This window comes from Anser cygnoides, chromosome 2 (assembly GCF_040182565.1).
Source record: "Anser cygnoides isolate HZ-2024a breed goose chromosome 2, Taihu_goose_T2T_genome, whole genome shotgun sequence".
NCBI lineage: Eukaryota > Metazoa > Chordata > Aves > Anseriformes > Anatidae > Anser > Anser cygnoides.
In genome coordinates this window covers 163229509-163256551 of record NC_089874.1, presented here as the reverse complement: position 1 = coordinate 163256551, position 27043 = coordinate 163229509, and the positions used below count along the sequence as shown (strand labels likewise).

The following is a 27043-nucleotide window of genomic DNA, read 5'->3' as shown; positions in this document are numbered from 1 at the left end:
CTGGGGCCGGGTTCTGCGCTCGCAGCCATGGGCGGCGGGGCCGTGCCCAGGGCGCTCCTGGCTCTGCGCGGAGCGGTGCGCGGCCCCCTGCCCACGGCGAGGGCAGCCCCCGCCTCCCCCTGCACACGCTGCGCCGGGGACGCTTGGGGACTCCAGAGACCCAGCTGCAGCCCGCAGCTCAGTGAAAATTCCCTGAACTCATTTTCCTGCTTCCCCCCGGAACAATCATTCAATCAATCAATCAGATATTAAAACGCAGATAGCTGTCCTGGGGGGAGCGGGGCGCCGTATTTTTATACGTGCATTTTATATATTTTAAAGGCTGAACAACAAAAATGGCATTTGTCACGTTGAAGTTAAGCTGTCAGGCCAGAGACTCCTTCTCCGGGCTCCACTAATGCGTTTTCCTTCTGGGCTCCTGCTGGCACTAACAGCCTCTGCTGTCTCTCTGCCCCCGCGCACCGGGGACGCTGCGGCTCGGCCCCCGCCTGCTGGGCTCAGCTGGGCGCGGGGCGCGGAGGGCTGGAACGAGGGGAGCGCCTTTAATTGGGGCGAGGGGCCCTGCCTCAGCTTGCACACGTCCAGGAGCATAAAGAGGCCTTAATAGCCATTATCCCATTTCCTGGCTCTGAAGGCAGGCTGCCCGCCCCCTGGCCCCGGTGCTCTCCGGAGGCCGTTAATCCCGCAGACAGCCCAGGCCAGGCGGGAGCTGGCGGGCAGGCAGCGTGACCGGCGGTCCCCTGCTCCACGGGTCACGGCCCGCCAAGCTTCCCGGGGGGACCCGGAGCCTGCCTGGTCCAGGATGGGCACCGCTTCCTTCGGGACAAAGAGCAGCGTAGGAGGAGGGCTGTGAGGCGCAGGGCTTCGCCTCCCAGAGCTGCCTTCGGGGTTTGTGCGCTCAGGGTGCTGCTGCACCAGGGAGGGGTAGGCCCTGGGGCACCGTCCCCTTCCCCACGCTGCCTGGGTGCAGGCTCCCGGTGAGCCCGTGCCGGGGGGGTGGCCGGCAGGGACGGTGCCCGTCTGCTCCCCTGGTCACTCAGAGCCTGTGACGGGGATAAGGAGCCGGGGCGCTGAGCCCACGTGCTGGTGGCAGCACAGATCAGGCCCTTGTGCCCAGCCTGGGCACTGATTTTCTTGGGGGGGCACCGGTGCTGGGTGGGCTGATGAGCTGGGGCTGTGCAGGGAGCCTGGCCTTGGCTTCTCACTCTGCCTTCTGTGCTCAGGACCTGACCTTGAAGCTGTGCCTCATCCGGAGCATCTGCATGATCAGCCAAGCCATCTACAACGGCGGGAAGTGCGGGGACTTCGTCTTCTCCCGCAAAGCTGAGCTCGTGGCCCAGATGGTGGTGAGAGCAAACCCTGCCCGCTGGGTCTGCGCAGGCTGGGCGCGGGGCCAGCGCTCGCTGCGGCGTTTGGCCCGTGTCCAGGGCAGGCGGGGGGCGGATGCGACCGTCCCCTTGGTCTGTTCCAGGAGTTCATCAAAGCAGAACCGCTGGATGCCATGCGGACGCCGGTTCGCCAGCGGGCGATGGTCACCTGCACTTACCTGGTGTATCCTTCCTCGGGGGGAAGCCGGGGCCGTGCTCCCCCGCGCTGCCGTTTGCCCCGTGGGCCGGCTGGCAGAGCTGTGCGCAGGCACGCGGCGCGGTCACGCTCAGCAGCCTGGCTCGCACGGCCGCCGGCTCGCTGCCCTTGGGCTGGGTTCTGCTGGGCTCTGCAGGAAACGTGCTGCAGAGCAGAGCCAAGGGCACCGTGCGCTCGGTTGCGCAAAGCTGACTTCTGCGCCGCGGTTAAAAATACTTGAACGCGTCACAGCCCTGACACAGATACAGAGAGCGCCCTGCCTGCCTCTGGTGCCACCGAGCACGGCACCAGGTCAGCAGGAATCCACGTTAAAATCCCCGTTGCTGCCTTACACGGGTACAGGCCCCCTGTAATGCTCAGCGCCCCTTCCTTAACCGGCGGAGCAGCGTGCTGGAGCCCCACCTCAGCGACCCCGACCGCACGGAGCTGATCGACACCTGCCTCGCCAGCGTCCTCGCCCTGCCGCCGGACCCCGGGCAGGAGAGGGACGGGATCGGCAGCGATGCCCCGCACAAGGAGGTGCGGGCTGGGCGCGGGGAGCTGCCCCGCTGCCTGAGCCCGGGCACGGAGCTGGTGTGGCAGAGCGGGGTGACGCGGCTTTGTTCGCTCCGAGCGCTGCCCCCCGCCACCTTCACGGCCCTGTGCCCCCCCCCGGCTGCCCGAGCACCTCCCCGGCTGCAGTGCGGCCGTGGGAAAGGCTGCTTTCAATTCAGCTGGGCACCTCGGGGGAAGCGAGCTGCACCATTTCCTCTGCTCAGTTATCTCCTGAAAAGGCCTGGCCCTTCTGCGCACTGATAGCAAGTGAGAAAATATGTGCTTATCAGCAAGTCCAAATGCTGCTAATAAGAGCATGAAGTCCCTCGAGGAAAAAAATCAAATGATCCTGGAAACCCTGCGGGGTAGAAGGGGCCTTTACATAACCAGCTTTTGAAAGGCTGCAGCTGCTTCTCAGTTGTGGTTGAGTGCTTAATGAATGAAAATAACATGCTGCTAATGAAGTTGTTGCAGCTGCCGGGTGGCTGCAGAGCAGCCCCTGCTCCGCAGGATCGCCTGCTGCTACTGCGGCTCCTCCAAGGTGAGCTGCGGAGCAGGAGCTGGGCTCTGGCTGTCCCCTGCTCGTGTTTGCAGGCACCTGGCTTAAATGTTGATGTTAATAATCCTTTCCTCCTTCCCGTCCACCCCGTGAAGCTTTGTAGTTTTTATTTTTTTGGAGTTTGTCCCAAAATAAGTCCCGGAAGGAAACTATAAGCATCTTCAAAGGGCTCATTCAGCCTGGGCTTGCTGGAATTTATCCCCAGGTGGGAGAAGGACCAAATTCCCTTCTGGAAAGCGTGCTCTGGAGCATCTGTGCTGGTGGGCTCCGCTCTGGCTAGGTGCTGGCACATGGTGCTGATTGCAGCCACGTGGTGCTAACCCAGTGCTTCCAGTTAAGGTGGCTTTGTCAAATTGGGCATCAGTCCCTGCTGCCTTTTCCTCCCAACCCAGAGGTGGCTGCATCTTGGCACCCAGCGCCAGATGCCCAGATCCCTCCTCACGTGCCCAGCCTGGCTCTCTGGGATGGGGCGCGGGGCTCACATAGCCTGTAATCAGCCTTTCCTCCCTAGATACTGTACGGTGACACCCTCAGTGCCCTCAAAGACCTGCTGAAGAGCCTCCTGCAGAGGAACCTGACCCCCCACGGGCTGCAGGACATGTTTGCGGTAGGTGCAGCCTGCGGTCCTCGCTTCTCCGTGTGACGCGGGTCTACCAGCCCCCGTCCTCTAGGTGCTGGGCACGCAGCACGACCGAGTGCCACGGGTGGCTGCGCTGAAATACATCTTGGCTGTGCAATGCAGAGCTCCTGCTCTCCTTTCTGGTGCTTTTCCCCATAGCACTTAGGACCCTGGATCAAGTCTAACAAGGAGCAGGAGCGCCAGCGCGCAGTCGAGGTCAGCGCTGCCCTGCTGGACTTCTACCTGGGCAAACTGAACGTCAGCGTAAGTGGACGCGGTGCTCGAACGTCCGCCTTCCCGCTGCCCCCTGCCTCGCTGGGATCGGGCGTGCGTCCCTCCTGGGGTGGGCGCTGGGCTGTGCTGCAGCGAGGGCGTGCTTGCTGCACCCGCTGGCGGCGGCCCCGCGCTCCCCCCCGCCAGCATGGCCGCGGTTGTCTCCCCGCAGACCGTCATCCCCTTCTACAACCTCGGCGTGCTGATCGCGCTCTTCTCCCCGCGCTGCTCCGACTCCCTGGCCAGCGTTCGCCAGCACGCGGTCGACTGCGTCTACTGCCTGCTGTACATCCAGCTGTGCTACGAAGGTGGGCGCGCGGGCGGGGGGTGCGGACCCCGTCCGCTGCGGGGGGACCTGCGGGTGCCGATTGCTGCGGGGCGGCCGGCAGCGGGGCTGGGGGGAGCGTGGGTGAAGGACTCGTGTTTGTCTGGGTGTCGAAAGCACTTGGAAACGCCGGAGCGCAGCTGGAGCAGGGTCCTGAGCCTCCCTCAGCCTGGCCTTCCTCCTCTCGCCGGGAGAGGTCAGTCCTCCCCTTGCGGTGCTGCGAGCGCGGCCGCGGAGGGAAAGCAGCGCCCGTGCGGCGCTGGAGGGGCTTGGGCTCGGTCCCCTCGTTGAGGGCAGTGGGTCCCTGCAGGGCAGGCACCTCTGGGCCTTGGCAGCAGCCTCAGATCCTCAGCTCCTCCCTGGAAACTGGGCCAGCTGCAAGCAACACCCAGCGCTCTGCAGCGTTTGGAGGTCCCCTTTGGGTGTGAAGCCTGAGGAGGGCTGCGAACTGAACGCTGCCTCTGAACGCAGGGTTCGCCCGGGATCACACGGATGAGATGGTGGAGGGGCTGAAGGCTCTGAAGAAAGGCCTGGAGGAGCCCGACTTCACCGTCCTCTTCCATACCTGCCACAACATTGCCATGGTAAGGCAGGGCAAAGCCAGCACGGCCCCGGTCCCCGCAGGGTGCTGGAGCTGCAGAAGGCTTTGGGCCAGGCTGGTTTTGAACAGCCACGTGGGGCGAGGGCTGCTGGGGAGCCCCGGCCTCGCCCCAGGAACCAAACCACTTCACTCTTCTCCTGCCCTGCTGCACGGGTCTCCTGGGCAGCCCGGGGGATGCTGAGGGCATCTCGCCCCGTGGGGAAGCTGCCGGTCCCCTCTGGGCCCGAGGGCCCCAACAAGGACATCCGTGCAGGTGCTCCGGGGGCGCAGTGCCCCGCTGTGCTGTGGCTCGGTGCATCCGTTCAGAGGCCTGGTGTGCAGCCTGGGCTCTTCAGCCATCGGCACTCCCGGCGCTACCATCGAAAATTCACCTTGTGTAGTTAGTGGAGGTGGTTTCTGTCCTTGTTGTCTACACGCTGATGGGGAGGGACTCTGTCTCAGCCCCATAAGACCTGCACGGGGCCCCAGCGTGCTCCAGGATGGAGACTTGAGCGCATCGTGCTCCTCGTCGGGAGCTGCTGGCTGCAGCACAGCCCTTGAGGCCCCGCCGCTGGTTGTGTCCAGCTGCAGCACGTGGTGGTTCCCGGCGCCTTCCCAGCGTGGTGCTGGTGTTGGTGAAGCAGTGAGGGGCAGCCACTGGTCCACGTGTGGCATGCTCAAACCACTGGGATTTGAACGACGGGGACAGCATCAGGGGCCTGGTGGTGATGGAGGGGTGCGCACCCTGCTCCTGCGAGCTCTCCGGTGGCCCCTTCTGCGCAGATCTCCGCAGGCACTGCTCCAGAAGGGCTTGTAGCTGTAGAGGGGCTGGTAATCCCTTTTTGTCCTGGCGGGGCTGCCATCCCCCAGATGCTGTGGCTCCAGTGATCCGTATTCCTACCAGCCTTGTTACTGATTGTCCCACGCGCAGGTCCGGATGAGACCTGGGGGCCGTCCTCAGGGCGGTGGCTGGAGCAGGGTTACCGGTGTGGTTGGGTTGTCCCAGCCCATTCCAGGGGAGCCCCAGGTTGTTGGGGGCAGGCGGCCTCTTGCCTCCGAGGGGGTCTTGTCCTGTCCCTGGCTGGTGCTCCTGCAGGGCTCCGTGCCAAGGAGCAGCCATGCCACCACCCGCAGCAGCACGACCGTCACGCAGGCCCTGCCAGCCTCATCGACGGGCCCGGTCTGCTCCAAGAGCGACAGAAACCCGTCGTTAACTCCGCTCGCCCTCCTCTAGGTGGTCGGGAAGCGCGTCCCTCCGGACCAGCTGATGAGCCTCCTGCTCGCCATGTTCGAGGGGCTGGCAGACCCCGACAAGAACTGCTCCCGAGCAGCCACCGTCATGATCAACTCCCTCCTCAAGGAGCGCGGGAGCGTCCTGCAGGAGAAGGTGAGCTGTGCCCGGCCTCGGGGGCGAATGCAGCCCTGGAGGGGCAGCCCTCGCCGGGTCTTGCTGCCTGGTGTCCTTACCGCGTATGCAGCCCTGTAACTGTGGCCCCACCTGCAGCCGGACTGCCGGGTGAGGGGCTCTGCTGGTACAGGCGGGGTGCTGCGCTCAGGGGCAGGAGCGTGATGCCCAGCGCGAGGAGGGAGGCCTTTAACGCCCGTCCTAAGGGACTTGCTGTCGACTATTGCTGTTGCATTTCTGGCCAGAGGAGCGCTTGCCCAGAGCTCCTTGGGGCTGTCGCTCCTGACCGTTGCCGTTTCCCCTGGGCACGTGTGCGCGCGCTCTCCTCCCGCGTCCTCACGGGCCGGGGAGGCTGCGGTGCGGTGCGGAGGCGGTGGCTGCTGGCGAGGCCGGCTCCGTTCTGGCTCTCGCTCGAGTTGAGGAGTTCAGAGGAGCTCACTTTACCAGAAGAGCTCAGGCTCCCTGTGAAACCTCTGCAAGCTCTGGGGGAGCCCAGGGTTCCTGGCTGGGAAGCCAGTCTGGATGCTTGCAGGGCTTAGAGGTGCTGGACACAGAAGGCTTTTTTGTCTAATCCACTACCTTTAGGGCTAAGCTCCCCCTTTCTCCTGCGGTAATTGGAAACACCGGGTCTCTAGCCGCTCCTCAGGCTTGCTTTTGCGCTAGAGCTTCTGCTAAAGTCCTGTTCCCTACCTATTAGCCTCTCTCCGGCGTGGGATTGCTCCAGCTTACATGACTCACCTTTTGGTCAGATCCAGTCCAGCCCAGATCCTGAAACCTGAACTGATGCTAAGCCCCGGAGTCCGTGGGGCAGACCCGCGCGCAGCTGGGGCCGGAGTGCTCTGCTGCTCTGCACTTAATCTCTGGAATTTGCTGCCAGGCCTGGTCTGTGCATGAACTTCCTATTTGTCTTAACGTGCGTTTTACAGCCTGCAGTGAGTGCCGAGGTGTCTCCCTGCGTTCAGCTTGAGTTCCTCGTAGGAACTCGCTCGCTGAGCTCCTCTAACCAGCCGCGGCGAAGCTGGGGTTTAGCACGAGTGCCGGGCCAGAGGGCTGCAGCGCAGGGGCTGGGCGCACCCTTGTTGGGTCTTCCTTGCCCTAAGGGTGCTCGGCGGTGTCACCTGGCTCTGCGTGGCAGGGGGACACCCCCGGGGGATCCTTGGCCTCGCAGAGGTTCTGCATGAGCCCTGTAAGCGGCGAGGCCTCCCCCAGCCCGCAGACTGGCTGCCGTGTCTGGTGGTCTGCCTGCCCCTCGGTCGTGTGCTGAAGCCCTGCTGCGATTGAGGGGAAGGGGAACACATCCCGTCTGCAGGGGTGTCCCGTGGTCACCCCGGGTGCTCGCACCTCCTGGCCCTCAGCTGGACGCTGCTGTCTCCTCCTCCCTCAGGTGCCCGACATCATGAGCATCATCCACAGCAAGCTGCAGGAGGTGGACGAGGAGCACGTCAGGAAGGCGGCCCAGCAGACGGTTTACATCCTGGCCTCCCAGCACAAGAGCGTGGTGGTGTCCAGCCTCCTGGGCAGCGCGCTGCCGTTCGACAGGTACCGCCCGGCTCTGCCGCGGTGGCCCGGCGCCTGCACGTGCTCTCAGTGCCGGGGCTTCGGAGCAGCTTTCACTTAAGCTGCAGCTAATCTTCTGGCTCCTTACCCCAGTAATCAGACCCTGCTGGAATTTCCTTTGTGCGCTCAAGGATCAGCACGTCCACTTGCTGCGGGAGCTGCCTTTCCGAGGGCTTGCTGGGCTTAGAGGCGCGAGCAGCGCGAACGAGCAGAGCTGGCCCCAGAGAGCTGAGCGTGGCTGGGTGCTCGGTGCTGCTGTACGGAGCAGGACACCCCCCCTTGAGCAGAGGCTCTCCTATTCCTCGTTCTGTAAGCCCTGCTCCGCTCCTACCAGGGCAGGCAGCTTGCAAACCACGTGGGGCGAAGCAGGACCCCTCCAGGTGCCGGTAGTAAGAGAGCCCTGAGGGTTTGGGCTGGGCAAGGCGCAGGAGGCACTGGCCATGCTTCCCCTGGCTCGCAGCGCCTGGAGCTGCTGGGAGCCACCCACGATGGGTCTCACACCAGGGCTTGCCTCGTTGGCTCGCACCCCCTGGGCTCGCTTTGCCCTGCAGTGAGGTGCTGGCTGCAGGAGGAGCGGAGCCGGGTGGCTCGTGTCCGTGTTCAGCTTTGATACACTCCTTGTCTAGGCATCTGCGCCGTGGGTGACGTGCCCCAGGTGGTGCCGGCGTGGGGAGGGGGCTGGTGCTCGCTGCCCCTCGGTGTGGGGCACCAAAGCAGCACTCCCCTCTCTGCTCTCCTCCAGCCACACGTGTGCCATGTGGAGGTCCCTGGCTGCCGAGCCCACCCTCACCTCGCAGATCCTGGAGCAGCTCCTGGAGAAGGTGAACAGGGACGTCCCGTACAAGGAGAGCAAGTGCTTCCTGCTGGGGAGCGGGTCCGAGCGCATCGCCACGCCGCTGCCCCTGGCCGTAAGTGTCCTGGTGCTGGCCCTGTCCCGTCCCCAGCCCCCTGAGGCTGCCGGTCCCAACACCTGGAATGCTTTTTTCATTTCCTTGGCTCGGGGGGTTGTGCCAGGCGTGGACTCTGGAAATAACGCATCGCTGTGTAATGCCTATTAGAGCTAATCCACAGGCTCGTAAAAAGCCTCTCAGGTGTCCATCCTCAAGGGAGACCACTTTGCATTTTATCCCTTCAGAAAAATAAACCCAGCTTGGCAGCTTTCTAAGCAGTAAAGCAGCTGTGAAAATTTCCTCCTCCTCTGAAGAACCAAATGCAGATGGTACAGGATCGGCTGCGCTGAAAGCAAACATTCCTCCCCTCCCCACTCTGTTTTTAACACCCCTGTATATTGTGCCGTGTAATTACGGCTTTTTAAATTGGCCGGAATAGGGCTCTGCAAACGCGGCGTGCCTGTTGTCTTCCTGCCCGTAAAACCCAAGCCCTTGGATCTGCTCCGCGTCCCCAGGTACGGGCTTCAAGCCTCGCCTTCCCCCGCTGGAGACACCCGGGTTTCCAGGGGAGCAGTGCTTCTGACTGCCCCCGCGGCTGGGCTGGAGCCGTGTTTGGGGTGCGGGGAGATGGTGCTGGTGCTCGATGTCGGTGCTTCGTTAGGCTCGGGGCTGCGGGAGAGGGAAAAAGCCCTCTTGCTGCCTCACCGGGTTATTTACTAACAGATACCAGCGTGGTGTGGGAGATCCCCGCCTAAGCCTCCTCTCCCGCGCTCTCTCTCCAGGCCACATGTGCTCTGTATGAGATCATGTCTGCTCCGGAGTCTGGGGCAGCAGTGCTGGGACTCTACGCGCCGCTGTTTGTGACTCTCCTGCTGCGAGTCAGCTGCACCGTGGGTGTTCAGCTACCGAAGAGCCTGCAGAGCAGGGAGAGGAGGAGCAGCAGCCTCAGCCCGGCCCCCCGGAGCCTCCATCCCTGCAGGTACGGGGCGGAGGGCGGCTCTGCGACCCGCCACGTGCAGCTCGGTGCCCTCGCGGCGCGCGCGGCGTTCCTGCGGGCCGGCGGCTGGGCGGCAGCACACCGGCCGCAGCGTGCTGGGTACGAAGGCCTGACCTCGGTGCTGTGGTCTGGGTCTGTGCTGTTTGTTTTGCTTCCTCCTGCGGAACAGAATCTCTAAATTGGGAAGCGTTAAACGAGCCGCTCCTGCGGCTGCAGTTAACGACGCGCTCCCTAGCCCCAGCGCCAGGGCCCTGCTGTGCTGGTTTGTGCTGCTGCCCCCGGGGGGCCGGCTCCGCTGGGCTGGGCTGGGCATGCCGGAGGGGGCTAATTTCTTCTCGGGTGAGGAGAGGAGCTGGCAAGACCAAAGCTTCTGGCTTCGTCAAGTCGATGGCTGCGGCACGTCTTAGTCATGCCAAATTACTGGCTGCTTGAGCAAACACATCAGGGCCACGCCACCTTCTCAGCACACACACGGCCGTGCTGAGCCCAGCGGACGTCTTGTCCTCTGTTGGTGCTTTCAGCCCCCGGTGGCCGAGGAGGAGTCCCAGCAGGGCCAGGGCCGCAGACACGGCGTGTGCCCAGCCCTCCCCTGCACACGGGGCTGCGGTCCTGCCTGGTGCTGGGCTGCGGGTGCCTGGCCCCTGGAGGATGCCACCCACCTGGGGTGGGTGTCTGCAAGGCCGTTCTGTCTCTTCTGAACAAGCATCCTCTGGCTGCTGGCCCCCGCGCCTGGCTGGGGTGAGCGGGGCGCTTCGGGGTGCTGCTGGCTCCCCCTGCTCCGGGGGCTCCTGCCCCAGCCTTGCTCAGGGCCAGCTGGCGCTCTGCTGCGCGCTGGTGTAAGCACAAGGTTTCAGGCTTTGTAAAATTAGTGGGACCAGCCTTTAATGAGCTCTTTACAGCCTGGGATCACGCATGTGCACGTAGGGTGGCAGTGATCCCGGTGGCAGCGGAACTCCTTTTCCCATGCAGAGCTCACGTCAGCACTTGCCGGGTGGCTTGGGCTTCTCTCCTTGGTCTCTGCGTGATCCCAACTTGAGCAAAACCTGGGCAGTTTGGTTTCCTCCAGCCCAGACCGTGCCCAGCGCTGACACTTCATTGTCAGAGGCTGTGTAAGCAGCTCTCGCAGGGTAGCAGAGATACGCTAGTCCCTTCGGCTTCGGATCGCGCTGCGCAGGACAGAGCCACGCAGCGTGCCCGCGGGCTGGGTGTCTGCCCGCTGGTGCTGTGCTCTGCGGTGCAGCCACCCTGCCCCAGTGCGTGAGGTCTGGGCCGAGCTCCCCAGGCTTGGCAAACGCCTTCATGTGGCTGCATCGAGCACCGAGCTCAGGGCGGCGGGCGCTGCGCTGCTCTCCACGGACAGCAGCCGCTCTGTGCTGCGGGGACAGGCAGGGCGTGCTCAGCGGCTGTTTGGAAAAAAAAAAAAAAAAAGTGGTGCTGTAAAAATGACAAAGCCAGGTGAGAATCACTGCAGCGGTGAGTAATCTGCTGGAGCCAGACCGTCGGGTGCAAACACCAAGGGGTGCCCGTTGGTTTGGAGCAGCGCGTGCTGGCGGATGCACGCAGCCCCGTGCACCCGTCCTCTTCGGAAGGGGGAGCCCAGAGGACGTCTGCAGGGGAGGCTTGGCCCTGCCTGCAGAGGAAGAGGCGGACGTGGCACCCCTCTGCCAGGTCCCAGTCCCATGCCAGCCATTGATCCATGTCTCTGCTGAGCACCGTCAGTGCCTGCTCGTTTCCCGCAGTGCCTTGGCACCGGGAGAGGTGCGAAGTCGTGAAGGCAGAGCCAGCACAGGGCTGCGGGGCTCTCCCCCCCGGGCCGCAGCGTGTCCCGGTCCCTGGCAGGAGGCCGGCTGGACAGGATGGCCCCGGGGGTCCCTTCCAGCTGGGGATGTTCGGTGGTTCTGTGGCTCACCCGTGGGGCTGCCAGGCTCCTGGGTGCGGGGGCAGCGCGAGCCCCATCCCGCTGGGGCAGAGGGTGACGTGCCGGCTCGCCAGCCTCTGCCTGCGCCCTGCCCGGCTCAGCCGTGGTGCTCCTGCCCTGCTGAGCAGTGCCGGGGCTGCTCTGCTCTCCGGTGCCTCTGGGCTGCCGGGGCTGTGCCGGAGCGAGGAGCAGGGCTCGTCTCTGCGGCCCGTGGAGCCGGCATGGATGCGAGTGCGATGCTCGCGCCGCACACGGCCGCTCCCCTGGGGGGGCCTCGTGCAGCGGCTCTGGGGCTGGGCCAGGCACTCGCCCCGGCACTCACCCTGTGTCCCTCCGTGCCGGCTGCCGCTGCGGTTGGTGCCCGAGGCAGCACCGGTGCCCTCAGCATTCGGCCCTGCCTCCGACAGCTCGTGTGCCGTGGCAGCCCCGGCATCGTGGCCCTGGGTGCCCTCATCCTGCTGCAAAGGGTCCGGCTGACGAGTGTTGCGTTGGCTTTAAAGCACATTAAGTCTGTGGAGGTGCTGGGGTGAAGGCCGTGAGCGAGGCAGCGGCAGCAGGAGGTGCTGCGGCCTGGCCAGGCCTGCCGTGCCTGCGAGGCCCTCGGTCGGCTCGGTGTCTGAAGGCTCCCCTGCGGGCGGAGGCTGTGCCCTGGTTTTCAGGCTTGGTTTTCTTACAGGCTATTATTAGCCTTGGGGAAAAAAACAAAGCCTGGAGGAGCGCGCAGAGACACCAAACACAGTGGCGGGGAGTTAAAAGGGCTCTGGCATCACTCGCCAGTTCATTTGTCAAGTCCCAACGGCGAAGAGCCGCCGCTTCCTCGCCCCGGGCGCGGCGGCGTGGGCTGTGCTGAGCAATACCCTCCGTCTGCTGGGCACGCGGTGGCGGCCCCGGTTCCATCGCGGAAAGCTCCTGCTCGCTCAGAGGGGGACTTTTCCAGCCCGGAGATGTGATGAGTGGAAACAGGTTGTTATGCTGGATGGCAGGGCTGCTATCTGATTAGCATTTTATTTAGACCACATGTTAGAACAGAATTAAATGAACCTGATGTGTCGGAGGAGCGGGCTGGAGCACGGCTTGCCCCGCCGCCGTTCCTGTGCCCGTGGTGCTGGCAGCTCCCTGCACCCGTGGCACTCGGCCTGTCCCCTCGGGGCGTTTCTGCGGGGGGCTTCACGCAGAGCCCCGGACCCGGGGCGGACACCCCTGCTTCCTCTGTGGCTTTGGGTTGTGCGTCCAGAACTGTCTGTTCTCATCGCGCTCTTCCCCGTTAACGACTCCTGGAAAAGAGGCAGGGGCAGATCCCAGCCAGACCCCGCACCAGAGCCGCGAGCAGGACTTAAGGAAACTTGAAGCAACTGGTTGCCTCCCAGGGAAGGAGGCGTAGGAGCCAGGAACTGCTGCTCTTCCTCCAGAAGTGTCTGGACGACAAGCAGCACTCGGGACGCAGACCAGGACACGCTGAACTATTGCTGCGGCCGCTCCTCCATCGTTCGGGCTGGGCGAGCCCGCGTGCCCCCCGGCCGTGGCTTCAGTTCCTGTCCACGTGCACTCCGCTGATCCCGAGAGCGAGCCTTTGGGGTGCAGGAGCCCCTGGATCCTGCAGTGAGAAAAGCTGATGTGCTGGCAAGGAAACGGGAGGGAGTCAGCGGCTCCTGGGTACCCGTGTCGCAGGCAGCACCGGCACGGGGAGGGGAGAGGCCCCATCGTGTCCCTGCAGCCCGCGGGGAGGCAGCCTCCTTCCTCCTCCCCTCCTCTTCCTCCCCCATCTCACCACCGAGCGGGGCAGCCAGCTTGGTCCAGGGCTTGCTGGGCGAAGCGGGGAGGCCGGTGCTGCGGGGAGGCCGGTGCTGCGGGGGTGTCCTGGCCGCTGCCATCGCCGGGGCTCGTCTGAGCGTGGGCGTCCTGGTGACGCTCGCTCTGCTCCATCAGTGCCCTGCCGCCACGCTGCTGGCACACGGCGTCTGTCCTCGGGAAGGAAAACGGCCCTCGTTGCAGCTCCCCGGCCGGGGCTGGCACAGCTGTGCCCGTGCTGGGTGTCCTGGTGCCGTTTCTCAAGTCTCGGGTGCTGCTGCAGAGCAGCGCTGCCCCGGCTGCCCCCTGTTCCCCAGGGGCATTGCCGGGGGCAGGAGGGTGCTGGCAGCCGCGGGCCCCTTGCAGAAGAGGCTGGGGCCGGGGGCAGGGGCCAGCAGGCTGCTCTCGGGGCCGCGCGGCTGCTGCGTGGGTGCAGGCAGGTAGCTGGGGCCGCGTGTCCATGAAGTCATTGCTGATGGATGGAGGGGGAAGAGGCTTTGTCCAACGCGCAGAAAAAAAACGCCGAGATGTGAAATTCCAGCCCCGTCCCAGGAGCTGGTTACAATATCAAAGCAATTTCCTGTCCGCGTTTTGAGTTCTGAGTCTCCATGATACTTAAATGCCAAAGAGAGATGGTAAAGGTGAATATGATAGCTTGGCAGGAAAAGGAGTTTGGAAGACACAGGCTTTTGTTGGAAAGGAAGGAAGTGTCTATAGGACACGGTGGAAAAAGCAAAGCTTGCGAGCGAGCGCTCGGGCCGTCTGTCCCGCAGGAGCCGCCTCGCGCCGCGGTGGCTCGCTGGCCCCGGGCTCCCAGCCCCCGGTGCCGTGAGGCCGAGCCAGGAGCTCGTGGGCAGGCTCGAGGCGAGTGGGGGCTTGGCTGGGTGATGGCCCCCGAGAGCCAGCACCGGGCTGGGGCCGTGCCCTCGCCTCTCAGACCTCACCCGTAGCCACAGAGCTGGCGGGAAGGTCCCCGGCCCTCGCTGGGCTCTGTCCTCTGCCCGAGGCTTTCTTGCTGCTGTTTTCTTGTGCTGCAAGAAAAATCCCACCCTGGCTTTCTTGGGCTAAGCCACAGCTTCACCTGCGCGCACACGAAGCGCTGAGGCTTGTGCAGGTTTCCTGCTGTGCAGAAACGTGCGCGGTCCCCACGGTGCCCTGCTGGCTGCTGCAGGAGGGTGGTGGTCCTCGTCCCACAGCTGGAGGCGAGGCTCTGGGGCGGGGGGATGCCGACAGCGAGGACAAGGGCCCAGGAGCGGGCCGGGGGCGTAGCAGGGCCTGCTGGCGTGGCCTGCTGGATAGGGCCGTGGGGATCGGGTCGGTCTTGTCAGCAGGAGGGGAGGCTGGTTGGGGCCAGGGGTGCTGGATGCTGGTGGTGCTCGGGGAAGGTTCCTGCCTGCCCTGGGGGCACTGAGAGCACGGGGCCGGGCAGAGGTACCGGCACAGACCTGCTGAACACCGGCACCAGGTTGTCGCTGCAGCCCGTGCAGCCTCTGCCGGGCCGAGCCTGCTCTGCAGGGCCGTGCTGCTGCGATCGTGGGGGGTGGTGGTGGTCTGGGGGGGTGGTGGTGGTCCTTGGCACCAGCCGTGGTGGCGGTCCGTGGCTGGTGGTCCCCAGCCGCTGGCTGAGCAGCAGGGTGCTCAGCTGGAGGAGCTGCCGGGTGTTGGGCTCTCCTGCTCCAAGTGTCTCGGGGTACGTCAGGAGACCTTCCCTCTGCACCAGCTCCTGTGCAGCGCAGCAGCCAGGGTTTTAGTCCAGGCTGCTGGGGGGGCTCTTTGGGATCAGGGGCTGCCGCCTCGTCCGCGGAAGGACCTTGCTGGAGGCCCGTGTGTGTCTTGGAGGCCCGTGCAGGTCGCTTTGGGGTTTCGGCTGCAGCAGGGAGGCGCCGCAGGAGCTGTGCAGGCGGCAGCAGGTCGGGCTGGCTCTGCCTGAACACGGGCTGAAAGCCCCTGAGGTCCGCGTAGCTGGGCTCCCGGGCACTGAAAGCAGGGCTCCTCTGCGTACCGGCAGGCTGGTGTGGACAGATGGCGGGGGATACTCCAGCCTAAGGTTTTATTTAATTAGTAGTTAATTCCGTGTTGTCCAGGAGCCTTCGTGGTGCAGGGATGCTCAGAGCTCACGGAAGGACAGGCAGGGCTTCGCACAGAGCTGGGCGAGCTGGCTCAGTAAGCGATGGTGGTCCTGCTTTTCCGTTTCCATCCCTGCCGGACCCAGCTGCATGTTCCTCCGTGGGCGCCTGTCTCTGGGTTCTCCCGGGTGGGTCCTGCGGTGCAGACATCAGGCTTGGGCATCGCCCGCGCCACTGTGCAGGGCCCTGAGGGCAGCGTGGGGCCAGGCAGCTTCTGCTGGGGCTCGTGGCGGGTGCTGGGTGGCTGCGGATGGAGGGGTCCTCGTGCTTTGAGCACTGGAAGTGCCTGTGCCGAGGAGCAAAGCAACCCTGCTCTGTGCTCCTGCTTGTCTCCTTTCCTGCTCCTGGTGCGTTGTCCTGGGCAGATGCTCGGCTTTAGCCCTTGGTGACGCTCTGCTCGGCGAATGCATCCTCGAGGCGCTTGTCCCCGGGGAACCCCAGACCTGGCTGCAGGGAAGGGTGCAGACATGCAGCACAGAGCCACCAAACGCTCCAGGTCTGGCTGTGGTGGGGTGTGTTTTCCGTGCATGCGGTGGGTGAGCGCTTATTTTCCATCATTATTCTCAACTTCGGACACAGGAGAGCAGAGATTGCACGTCCCGCGTTAAGGAAGGCCGGGGTGTCCTGCCGCAGAGCCCCGGGGTGCCCGTGCCCTGCAGCCCTGTCCCTACACGTCCCTGCCCCCCGTCACCGCAGCCCAGCCCGCTCCTTCCAGAAGCCAAACTAGCAGGCGCCCGAGTCGTAAGCCGAAAGACCTTTGTGTTGAGACACCCTTCCTAAATCATGTTTTCTTCGTGTGTGTGGTAAATACATTCCTCTTGCTCATATTGAAGGCTAAGATTTATCCATTACTTATATTTGTTTTGTTTTGACAGGATAATGTATGGTTCCCATATGTTGCTCTGTGCTCGCAGCAAAATAATCCCTACCTATAAAATATTAATGCAAAAAAACCCTCCTTAAAGTAGTTCTGGACTTCTTTACTTTTCAGCCTATTGTCTTGGATCACTTTAATGGCAAATGTCACGGTGCAAATGGAAGTAGCAGTGAGTTATGGGTTTGTCTCGCTCCAGCTGAAGCTCGCCCAGTCCTCGGGTGCCTCCGCACCAGCCCCTGTCCCGGCGCTGCCGCGTGCCGGGCTCGCCCCTTGGGCCGCGGGCGGCTCGTGCCGCGGCGTGACGGCGCGGTGCTTCTCTCCCCAGCTGCGCCGTGGAGACGCTGAAGGTGATGCTGGCCCGGGGCGGCAGCGAGGCGGTCACCAGGGCTGTGGGCAGCGCCGGCGGCTGGGACCTGATGGCGAGTCCAGAGAGGCACCACGACGGCATCGCCGTGCTGGCCGGGTGAGACGCGCCGCTCCCGCTGCTTCTCCTCCGGCACCGGTGGTGGCGTGGCCGCGGGGACCGGGCGTGCTGCGTCCCGGGGCAGCTGCGATGCTTCGCAGCCCGTGCAGGGTCCCGAGGGGTTCCCGGGGGTCAGGGTGGGACCGCCGGTGGGGTGGCCGGGCCCAGGCCCCGCGCGCTGGAAGCAGCCTGGGCAGGGGGTGACTCACTGTCGGCCTCTGTCTCGCCCGACGCCTGGAGGTCAAAGCGGGGGGAAGTGCTCGTTACTGGTGCGATCGGCCCCGGGACTCGCTGCTGGGGGGGCGGGAGCGTGGACGGGCGCCAAGGGCTGAGCAGCGGTGCCGGGAGCGCGGTCAGGCTGGATGCAGCCGATGGCTCAGCTCCCTTTGGGCTGAGCATCCCACGGGTCCTGCTGCCACGTGCCTGCCACCCCGCACTGCCTGGTGCCCATCGCCCCGGCTCGCCAGGAGGAGGCCGGGGCTGTGCAGCAGCGTGTCGGGCTCATCAGCAAAACCCCTGCTGGTCTCGGCCGCTTTCATGAGCTTGTCGAGGCTGTGCCCTTCTAACGAAGGTGTGACGGATACTGAACGGTCTTGGGTGGATTTTTTTTTCTTTTTATTTTGCTGCTGCTGAAATGCCCACGTCGTTCACCAGGTGCTGCAGCAGCACCCAGCCCCTGCAGACGGCTGGCTGCAGGCTGGACGTCCCCTGCCTGCCCTCCCGTGGCTGCTGCGCGGCCCCGTGCCGAGGGCAGTGGGGCCGTGCTGGCACAGGAGCGCCCGCAGGGACGGCCCCGGCCCCGGTCCCGATCGGCGCGGCCTGGTTCAGCTCGGGACTCCGCTGTCCCTCCACCCAGCGCGGTTAATAGCTCTTGGACGGCTGAGGAGGAGACGACCGGTTTGGGATTTTCCAGCGTTCACAAAAATGCTTTATTGAGCCTCCTGAACGCTTGTGTGTCTCATCCCAAACAAAACCCGTCCCTCCTGGCCAAGGTCTGCTGGAGCAGCCGCTGCGGCCGCGGTGCCCGACCCAACGGGGACGTGGAGCTGGGTCCCCCCCATGGCTTGTCCCCAGGCCAGCCGGTGGCAGGAGGGAGGTGGTGGTGACAGGCTGTGCCGTGCCTGTCCGAGCAAAGCGTGGGCCGAGCTGCGGGCAAGAGATGCTTCGCTGCCCGGTGCGGTTCGGGTTAACGTGTCAGTTACCTTGTGAGCAGCCCCGCGGGGGTGGGACGGAGCAGGGATGGGTGCAGGGCCGGGTTTCAGTGGGGGCAGCGTGGGTCACCCTGCCAGCAGCCCCTGGGCACGGACACGAGGATGTGAAACCATTAGGGGTTTGTCCTGGCTGTGTTTGCTGCCGCAGAGCCGCAGGGCACGGGGATGCAGACAGCAGACAGAGGGCGAGGGCTGCCAGGCCCCCCCCGCTGGTCCCCACTTGTGCGGCGCTGCTGGGGCGAGGGGAGCTGCCCGCAGGGCTCGGAGCTGCCCTGGGCTTTGGCTGCCCGTCCTGCTGGCCCCGCAGGAGCTGTTAGCAGGGGCACGTGGTGGCTGCCCGGCTGCTGACGCCCCATGGTGCGGGGCTCGGTGCCAGCGCTTCACCACGCTCTGCTCGTGGGTCCCTGGGTCTGTGGGCACAGGAACCTGCTCTGAGCACCCCGCGGTTCCTGGCCACCGATGACCCCGGTGCTATAGATCTGGGGGGCTGGTTTGTTCCCAGCGCTGCGTTCCCTTCCTCTCGCTGCCGAGTTTTGCACCGTTGTTTGTGCGGGCTGAGCCCGTCCCCGCAGAGCGTCCCGGTGTGGGTGACGTGGCCCCTTCTGTCCGCAGCGCCATGGCACGCCATGCCGGGCCCAGGCTGCCCCTGATCGTGAAGAACCTCGTCCCGACGCTGAGCAGCGTGTTCGACAGCCAGAGGATCACCACCACGGCCTTCTTCGCCGAGGTGAGGAGGGGAGGTGGCTGCTCCTGTCTGTCCGTCTGCCCGTCCGTGCCCGGCTCCGGGCAGGAGGCAGCGGGGATGAGGGTTGCCCTGCAGCGGGGCCGTGCCTCCGTGCTCGCGGCACGGCGCAGCCGCGGGCTGTCCTCCTCGGCTTCCCGACCCTCTGGCAGAGGGGATGGCAGAGAAGTGCGTGCAGGAGTCCAACTCTTAACGCATCACTGCAGTGAGCCAGCAAGCCATAACTCCCTCCTTACGTACCACCTTAAGGAATGAGGTGACTCAAGTCCTTTCCTCTGGCGCAGGGCAGCGCGGCCAGCAGACGGTAACACTAGCTGCGCGTACATACCACCTTAAAGCCCTGGGCCACTCGAGGAGTGTTTGTTACATAAAGGAGCACCTTATGCCAACAATGCAGAACTATATCCCTGCTTATAAACCACCTTTTAAATTCTCAGCTGCTTAAGCAGCCTGGGATTAAGGCACTGTTTTTATTTTCTGTTTGGCTGGGGGAGCTGACGGCCCTGCTCTTGGATCCCGTCCCAGAATCTGCTTTAGCTTTGGAGTGTGGTTGGCTCTCTGCATCCTTAAAGGGTTTAAAATAGCAGTTTTGCCTCACCATGGAGCTGGAGGGGAAGGAAGCAAATGCCTGTGTCTCCCTCTCTCAAAACTGATGAGGTGAGAGCTCAGTCCCTTTTCTCGCAGCCGTGCCAGTGACGGAGATGACAGAGTGGAAGCAAGGAGGGGAACGGCCACGGGGCTGTGGCAGTGGGGACTGGCGGCACCGGGCAGCGCAGGGCCAGCACGCTGCAGCCGCTGTGCCTTCAGCCCTCTGTGCCTTCAGCCTCTCCGCAGGCGCTGGGCAGAGGTGCGGAGCGCTGCCCTGGGATGCCCTGGGTTAAGGGGCTGGATGAGGGGCTCCGTGCCAGCCCCGAGGGCGGCTCTGGGGTGCTGGCAGCCCCTCGCTTGCAGCCACCAGCTCCCCCACGTCAGGCTGCGGGTGCTGCGCCTGGGGTCCCCGGGGCTCCCAGCATCTCCCCGCAGGTTGCTGAAGCCCAGCACCAGGCTGGAGCAGCCCCCGGGAGCCCCTGCTAAAGGCAGCGCGGCCGCCTCGCAGGTCGTTAACCCCGGCCTGCCCCTCCTGCGCTGGGCTGGCGCCGACCCTGCCGCTGCAGGCAATTAACGGCCTCCCCAATTAATGGCCTCCCCAGTTAACGGCCTCCCCGGCTCGCTGGGGACGAGCCCCGTGCTGTTCCCTGGAGCCCGCCCATGTCCACGCAGCCTCTCCCTGCAGCCCCAGGGATGGGGTCAGGGGGAGAGCAGCCCCATCGGCTCCATCCAGCCGGGGGGTCCCGAACCACCCCCCAGCTCCATGCCTCTGAGCGCTCCCGGGGCTCGGCACGGCTCGCCAGGAGCTCTGGCGCTGGGGACGCTCCCGGTGCCGTGCTGCTCGGCTGCTGCTCAGCCTGGTGGGACGTGCTTCAGCCCTCGGGCGCTGCAGGGAGCCCGAGCTCTTCCCCGCTGCCCTCAGCTCACCCCGGAGGTGGTCTTGCACCTCGGTCCTGCTCCGGGGGGACGCAGTTGGGTCCCTTCTGACTGTCCTGCGTCATCCGTCCCTGGGGTCCTTGACTTACGTGTTACAAATCACTGCAGGTTCCCCAGATCTGAGCACCTGTGTAGGGGCGTGAGGGCTGCCCCAGATGTACGTCTGGATGACCTGAGCGTAGCGTTAGGGTCTGAGAGAACTGGGGACAAACCAAGTCTGCCTTGGGCTCTTTCCCAGAGTAATGGGATAGGAGCACCTGAATCAGAGGCATCAGCTCCCTTGTGGTTTGAGGGGTTACTGTCCTGTCACTGCTGATGCTCTCTCCTGCTTCAGCTCCTTAACAGCAACGTGGTGAATGACCTGATGCTGCTGGAGACCGTGATGGATAACATGACGGGGAGGCAGAAGGACCCCTGCATGCTGGTGCGGATGCTGGCTCTCCGGGGGCTGGGCAACATCTCCTCGGGGTCGCCAGAAAAGGTGAGAGCAAACTCCGTGGCACGCCGCCTGAGAGCCCTTCTGGGGCAGGCTCCCAGCTGCTCTGAGAGATGTCTGTAAAAGCCTGGTTTGGAGGAGCCGTGGGGGGACCGGCTGGCCCGAGCAGGGGTCGTGCTGTGGGGCCGCCCCCAGCAGCAGCAGCAGCAGCAGCATCGCGCCTGCGGGAGACGTGTCGGCCCGTTGCCCTTTCTGCTTCCTGCTGCTCTGGTGTCTTTACCAGCTGATAAATGGATCCTTAAATACAGTTATCTCCTGTCCCGACGGTGGGATTCAGGCAGGCCAGAATTAGTTTTCCAGATCTCCGAAGTGCTGCGGTCGGGGCAGCTCCTGCCGGAGGCGCGTCCGCTGGAGTGCAGGGACGGGATGCTCCGTGTCCACTGCTTTTTGCTGGGGACCTGCAGTCACGGCTCCGTCCCACGAGGTTCCAGGTTCAACCTTGTCTGGGACGTGGCTGCTTGACCCCGTTCCTGCCCCGCAGGCGTGGGATTGCTGCAGTGCGTCCTGCACCGGGCTGCCCACGCTCTGCCTACCTGGTCCCAGCAGCAGCAGCATGGGGCTTGGCGGGCGTCTGCTCCGTGCTGTGCCAAACCCTGGGAAGGGGTCGTGGGCGGGCCAGCCCTGGGCACACAAATACACCACTGTGAGCTGCCACTAAAATATAAGCAGCTGCTAAAAATACCGTTCTGCTGGCGTAGCCTGGGCAGAGCTGCTGATAGCGCCCTATGCTCTGCTCTGCGTGAGCCGCAGCGCTGCTGTGGGCAGCAGCTGGGGAAGCAGGAAGGCTGCTGTGAGGGCTGCAGAGAGCCTCATACAACGCGGGCAGGAGCAGTGATGGTCTGTTGCTGGCTTCCCTGCTGCATCCAGCAGGAGCAGAGCTCAGTGCATCTGGGTTTCCCACGTGCCAGGGCCGGGAGAGCTGCCCCCGTGTCACTAGGGCAGTGCCTCCCGAATCTGCAATCAGCTGGGAGCAGGGTGGCTGCGTTTAACGTTAGTGCTGCAGTTGCTCCTTCCCTTACCTGCTAGGGCGACCTGGAGCAACGCCGCCCTGGCGTGGCTGGTGGGCTCAGGGCACGGCAGTCCCTTCCCGCACGTCCCCGTGGCGCAGGCTCGCGATGCGATGTTCGTTCCCAGCCGTGCTCCGTGAGCTGCACTGGACGGCACGGCCTGATTTGCAAAGCCGAGCGCTCAGAATTAAGCGATGGCAGACTTGATGTGGCTTGTGCAAACTTAATTTTCCCCTTTGCTCCTTGTGCACCGGCTCTAATTACGCAGCGAAATGCTGCGCCGATCGCTCCAGCGGGAGGAGAAGCGGTGCCTGCGGTGAGCAGTTGCCGCGTGCAGTGACTGGCCTGTGCCGAAGATGCATTGCGCTCAGCAGCTGTAATTTAATTTAATTCCAGCTCCTTCTCTCTGGAAGCAAGGGTGAGGCAGGAGCTCGCTGCAGGGCACCGTGCAGTGATCAGGTCACTGACTTCTGGGAACACTGCACTTGGCTCGTCCTGCTTTAAGAAATGACCCTGAGTTAGCAGGCCGGGTCCCCCGCCTGGAGCTGGTGCCATGGCACAACCTAGGCATGACAGAGCCCGTCCTGGCCCCTGGGGATGGCCGAGCAGGGCCGGGTCCCTGCCAGGCTGCCCCACAGCAAACGCTCCTCTCATCGCTGCCCTTGCAGGTACGGAAGCACGGGGCCAAGCTGCTGGCGTCCATGGTCAACGGCATGGACGACAAAGACGACCCCCACAACCTGGTTGCGCTCGAGGCCATGTCCAGTCTCTCCAAGCTCCTGGATCACTTGGAGGAGAGAGACATCCAGTCCATGCTCCTCCACATCGCCATCAGGATCCGACCCTTCTTCGACAGCGTAAGGGAGCCTGGGGGACAGAGCTTGTGCCTTTGTCATGTCTAAAGCAGCTTGTCCGATGAGCCAGGGCCCGCTTGACAGATGGGTTCCCCAGTGGGCAGCAGGGTCCAGGCTGTGCTCCGTGGGTGCTGGGGGACAGGGAGGGGGCCAGGTCTCTGCAGGCATCTGTCCTGCAATGTTCCGCTGCTCTCAGTGGTCTCTGCGTCCCCCAAACCCCTCCAGCATCACCGCCAGCTCCGCCACGGCACGGAGCAAGCCGAGTGCAGGATCCTGCCCCCTGCTGCTCCGGTGCCACCCTCGGGGAGCACCCCAGCCCCTGCAGCACCGCACTCCGGCTGCAGGGGCTCCTGTGGCTCTCCCCAGCCTGAGCAAAACCGCAGCCAGGCATTACCCAGCCCCTGTCCTGGCTGTGCACCCCCCCAGGCAGGCAGAGCTGGAAGTGGCACGGAGACCCCATCCCTGAGTGGGCTCAGTGCCCCCCGGGTGTCCCCTGCTGTGGGGCTCCGCTGCAGGCAGTGGTTGGAATTGGGGATATAGGGGCCGGGGGCTGTGCCGTTGGGGAGTCAGAGGGAAGGGGTGAGTTCACACCCCAATGGAGTTCCCTGAGCCCTGCTCGTCCCCTGCCTGCAGGAGCAGCCCGGCCTCCGCCAGTCGTCCATCGTGCTCTTCGGCAACCTGACCAAGTTCAGCGAAGACGACTGCGAGGCTTTCTTCGAGCAGATCCTGAACGGGCTGGTAACGCTGCTGCTGCACCTCCAGGACCCCAAGCCTGAGGTTGTCAAGGTGAGTGCCCCACTGCCCGCCAGCGGGCACCAGGGAGCCCCCCCAGCGTGGGGTACCAGCCTGGGGAGGCCACGAGGCGCTGAGCCCCCCGGCACACCCTGCAGCCTCCCCCTCTCTGTGCCGCAGGCCTGCAAGTTTGCTCTGCGCATGTGCGGCCCCAACATGGGCTGCGAGGGGCTCTGCGACATGTTCCTGAACCACCTGCGGGAGGACAGGAGCCTGCACTACGGGGAGTTCATGAACAACGTCTGCAAGCACCTGGTGAGCGCAGCCAGAGCCCGCGGGGCCGGCGCCGGTGCTGCCCGTGGGGCTCGTGCTGGGGCTGCCGAGTGGGATCCTCGGGGTCCTGCCCGGTGCCCCTGTGTCCTTACGGGGACGTTCCCCCTCCCAGCCCAGTGTCCTGGGTGATGCTCAGCCTACCCAGCACCTCTGGGCTTCCAGGAGATGGTGCCAGTGCTGCAGGCAGCCGGCCTCGTGCCCTGCGTGACTCCTCTCCTGCCGCTTCTCCCCCAGATGCAGAGCTACCCGGAGATGCTGAATCGCCTGATTTTAACCAACCTGTTCTACTTCAAGAGCAACTGGGTGGACATCAGAGCAGCTGCGCCTATGTTCATTGGTAAGTCCTGCTCCCAAGCCTCTTGGGTGCAGCGTGGGTCTCCTCTTCCTAAAGGCTGGACGTGGCCGTTGGGGGTGTCCTGGGGAGGCGTTCGGTGGCCGCTCCGCAGGGTGCGCAGCATCTGCCGTGAAAGCCCGTGGCCAGGGCACACCGTGGGTTGGGTGAGCACACACCGGAGGCAGCTCCTGAGCAGACCCCGTCCTGCAGCAGCAGTGGCCTGCCTGAGGGCTGCACAGACCTGTGCTGGACCTAGACCAGCTCATCCCATCATTGTAAAGATTTCCAGACTCAGCTTGCAGCATGCGGATGAGGTTACGGTGAGGTGAGCAGTGCGTGTCACTGCTTTATCGGCCAGAAGTGCTGCCTCAGCCCCGTGCTGTCAGCTCGGAGCAGTTCTGTGGTTGCGGCTGAGCCGTGTAACAGGGCAGGTGGTTCAAGCAGGAGTCATCCAGCAGTGCTGCTCCGTGCCCCGACCCTGGTTTTGGTGCTGCCCCTGGTAAAGCGGGAGCTGTGGATGCATCCCAGCACCGAGGGACATCTGGGGCTGCTCCCGAGGCTTCACATCTCTCTCTGGAGCTCTCAACTCCTTTTTGAGGATATGGGTAGCAGCCAGCCTTGCTCTTACCCATGTAATACCGCAAGTGGTGTGAGGTTGTGCTGCTTTCAGTGGAGACCTCGGCTGCGCTGCAGGCAGACGTGCCCAGAAATGATTTAAGTGAGCTACGGGAGCTGCAGGAGGCAGAGGTGCTGGTGGGAGCCTCCTTAGGGCACATGTTAGCTGGGGCGGTGTGCGCACAACGGATATGTGGCCCCCATGAGCCCTTGTTGCTGGCTGTGCCTGACTGCACAACGTGCGGACAGCAGGGACGAGTGACCCGGCGCCCTGCGAGCCTCTGTGACCTCCTTCATCGGTCCTGGGGGTTCCCAGCGGGGTCCAGACCAAGCCCTGACACTGAGCTTCTTCCTCAGGCTTCCTCGTGCTGCACGTGGACGAAGACCACTGCCAGCAAGTGGACCTGGACCAGCTCATCTCGGGTGAGTCGGTGCCCGCGGCTTGCACTGCCGGGGAGCAGGGGCTGGGGCTTGGAGCCGGAGCCCAGCCCCATGAGTTCGGGGTCCCCAGCGTGGGGCCGCGCCGTGCCCCAGGCTCCTGCTCCACTCTTGGGTGACGGGGCCGTGGCATGGGCAGCACAGTGGGATCCCTGGGAACAGCAGCTCGGGGCCTTGAGGCCGTCACAGAGGGACGGGGTTGCGGTGGGACCCTGCTCCCTCCCAGATGGGCTGGGATCCAGCACTGCCTGCAGCCAGTGCCTGGGCGCATCCCTGGGTGTGCAGGGGGACTCGTGGGGGCACAGGAACGGAGCTGCGGCCAGGATGAGCCCAGCACCTGCAGGCACAGGGGACCGGGGCTGGCAAGTGAAGGCGCTGCCACAGGCCAAGCTGTTGGCACGGGGATGCTGCAGCAGGAGCAGGCTGCGGGCCGCGGGGTGAGTGGGTCCCGGGGCCGAGGCTGCAGCCCCTGAGCCCTGACCCCACAGCACGGCCCCGGTGCTGGCCGGGCACCGGCCCCGGGCACCGCCTGCGGCTCGCGTGGCATTTGCAGCGGCTTAGCGTAAGCAGGAGGGGACTTGCAGCGTTTGTTTGCAATGTGTTAACTGTTAAAAGGCAGAGCTGAGGCTCGTTACGAAGGGCTAATAAAAAGTCAAATTGAAGCTGGTGGCATTTTGGAGCAGAGTTAAGTAATTTTCCTGGATTTCAGGGATTTTTTCCCTGTCACTAGTGACCTCATAGTATATAGTAATGCATGGAAACTTTTGGATTGTTCCAAGAGAGCTTAAAAAACACTAAAAAAGGAAAAACTATCTTTCCGTTGGCTCCCTGAGCCCTTCCAGAAGAAAGAGGCCTGTCTGTTTGAAACAAGTGAAAGATAATCTGCGTGTGTGTGAGTAATAGCTGGAGTGAGCAGGCCTGGCTTGGGTTGCGCGAGCTTCCCGTATTGAGTGGATTAGTCGAGCGGGGTCCGGGGAGGGCTTCGGGCTCTCAGATTTACAGCCCGCCCCGGGGCACCCCCGCGGCCGGGCCGGCGAGGCAGGAGGATGCCGCGAGCAGGAAGCGAGCTGGCACATAAATCAGGGGAGCCTCGCTCGCCGCGGGAGCGGGGGGATTTGGAGGGAGGCGAGGGCTCTCCTGCGCCGGGTAAACAAGCTACTGGAAAAATATTATTATACTTTTACTGCTAGGAAAAACTACCTGGATTGTTTTCTTACTACCGGGAGCTGTTCCAGGCATTAGGAAATCGTGCTGATAGGGGAGGCTTGGCCCGGCGAGCGTCTGCACAGCCGCGCGGACCCGCGGAGGCTCGGCACCTGGCTCCAGCCCCAGACCCCCGTGCTGGGGCCCTTCCCCTCCCCGGGGTGCTGCAGGAGGGGCCCCCGGGTCGAGCCCTGACCCCGCGCCCCAGGGCAGGGCCAGGTCTCAGTGCTGTGGGCTCCTGGAGGGGGTCCCAAGAGGATTTAGGGTGCCTCTGCTTCCCCAGGCATGTGTGAGCTGGGGAAGGGGCTGGTGGGGAGCCCCAGAGGCAGCTCTGGGGCCTGAGCAGGATTTCACCCTCCCTGTGCCCTGGAGGAAAGCCAGGCTGTGGCTTCGCCCCAGGCACGGTCCCAGCCTGGGGCCGGGGTGAGCGGCTGTGCCCCCGCAGCCCCCGGCATGTCCGTGCTCTGCTCCTTCCAGCCCTCAACCTGCTCCTGAAGGACCCCGTCCCCGCCGTCCGCATGAAGGTGGCAGAGACGCTGGGCCGCCTCGTCAGGATCCTGTGAGCCCCGGCTCCACCGCAGCAATAGTTGGGCGCGCTCCTCGCCACGGGCACTGCCACGTCTTCCCGCATCGAGCACGCGCCCGGGGCCCTGCTCGCCCTCCTTCGCGGCAGCTCCATCGTCTTCCTCCGCTCTCCGCAGCCCCCGGGAGCCCGCCTGGCCCAGTGCCTCCACCACTCCCCCTCAGGGCCTGGCTCAGCCGTGGCCCCGCAGCACCCAAAGGACACGAGGGACGAGGCTCCGGGGCAGGGGCCCTGGGTGGCAGCTCCCGGAGGGAAGGGGCCGCAGGCAGGCAGCGTCCCCCAGCCTCCCCGGCTCCCCCTGCAGCTTCTGCGCAGCCAGGACAGAGCCCGAGCCCTCCGCTGCCTCCCCCTCGTCCCTCCCTGCTGCTCCCCGATGCTGTACGCAGGGCCCCCGGGGCCCCGGTCGATGAATGTCACTGTCCTCTCAACACTCGTGTACATAAACTTATTTTTAAATAAAGCTCTTCGCTCCTCAA

The 27043-nt window shown here is 64.5% G+C and overlaps 1 protein-coding gene across 11 annotated transcripts in view; it reads left to right on the top strand.

Moving 5' to 3' along the window:
* Positions 1-27043, top strand: part of MROH1 (maestro heat like repeat family member 1) — a 48921-nt gene extending 21878 nt beyond the window's left edge. For 6 of the 11 annotated variants that reach the window (XM_066990883.1, XM_066990886.1, XM_066990882.1 and 3 more), the window contains 20 exons: positions 1224-1346; positions 1472-1551; positions 1971-2103; positions 3189-3284; positions 3456-3560; positions 3742-3877; positions 4366-4478; positions 5709-5861; positions 7264-7418; positions 8179-8344; positions 9109-9305; positions 16358-16495; positions 18319-18433; positions 20307-20453; positions 22144-22332; positions 22963-23115; positions 23242-23376; positions 23629-23731; positions 24701-24766; positions 26462-27043. In XM_066990883.1, coding sequence (XP_066846984.1) covers positions 1224-1346; positions 1472-1551; positions 1971-2103; positions 3189-3284; positions 3456-3560; positions 3742-3877; positions 4366-4478; positions 5709-5861; positions 7264-7418; positions 8179-8344; positions 9109-9305; positions 16358-16495; positions 18319-18433; positions 20307-20453; positions 22144-22332; positions 22963-23115; positions 23242-23376; positions 23629-23731; positions 24701-24766; positions 26462-26547 — 2589 coding nt within the window. In that variant the 3' untranslated portion in view covers positions 26548-27043. Of the gene's footprint in view, positions 1-1223; positions 1347-1471; positions 1552-1967; positions 2104-3188; positions 3285-3455; positions 3561-3741; positions 3878-4365; positions 4479-5708; positions 5862-7263; positions 7419-8178; positions 8345-9108; positions 9306-15734; positions 16070-16357; positions 16496-18318; positions 18434-20306; positions 20454-22143; positions 22333-22962; positions 23116-23241; positions 23377-23628; positions 23732-24700; positions 24767-26461 lie in introns of those variants that run through there. The other 5 variants (XM_066990879.1, XM_066990884.1, XM_066990881.1 and 2 more) reach the window with 2 other exon arrangements.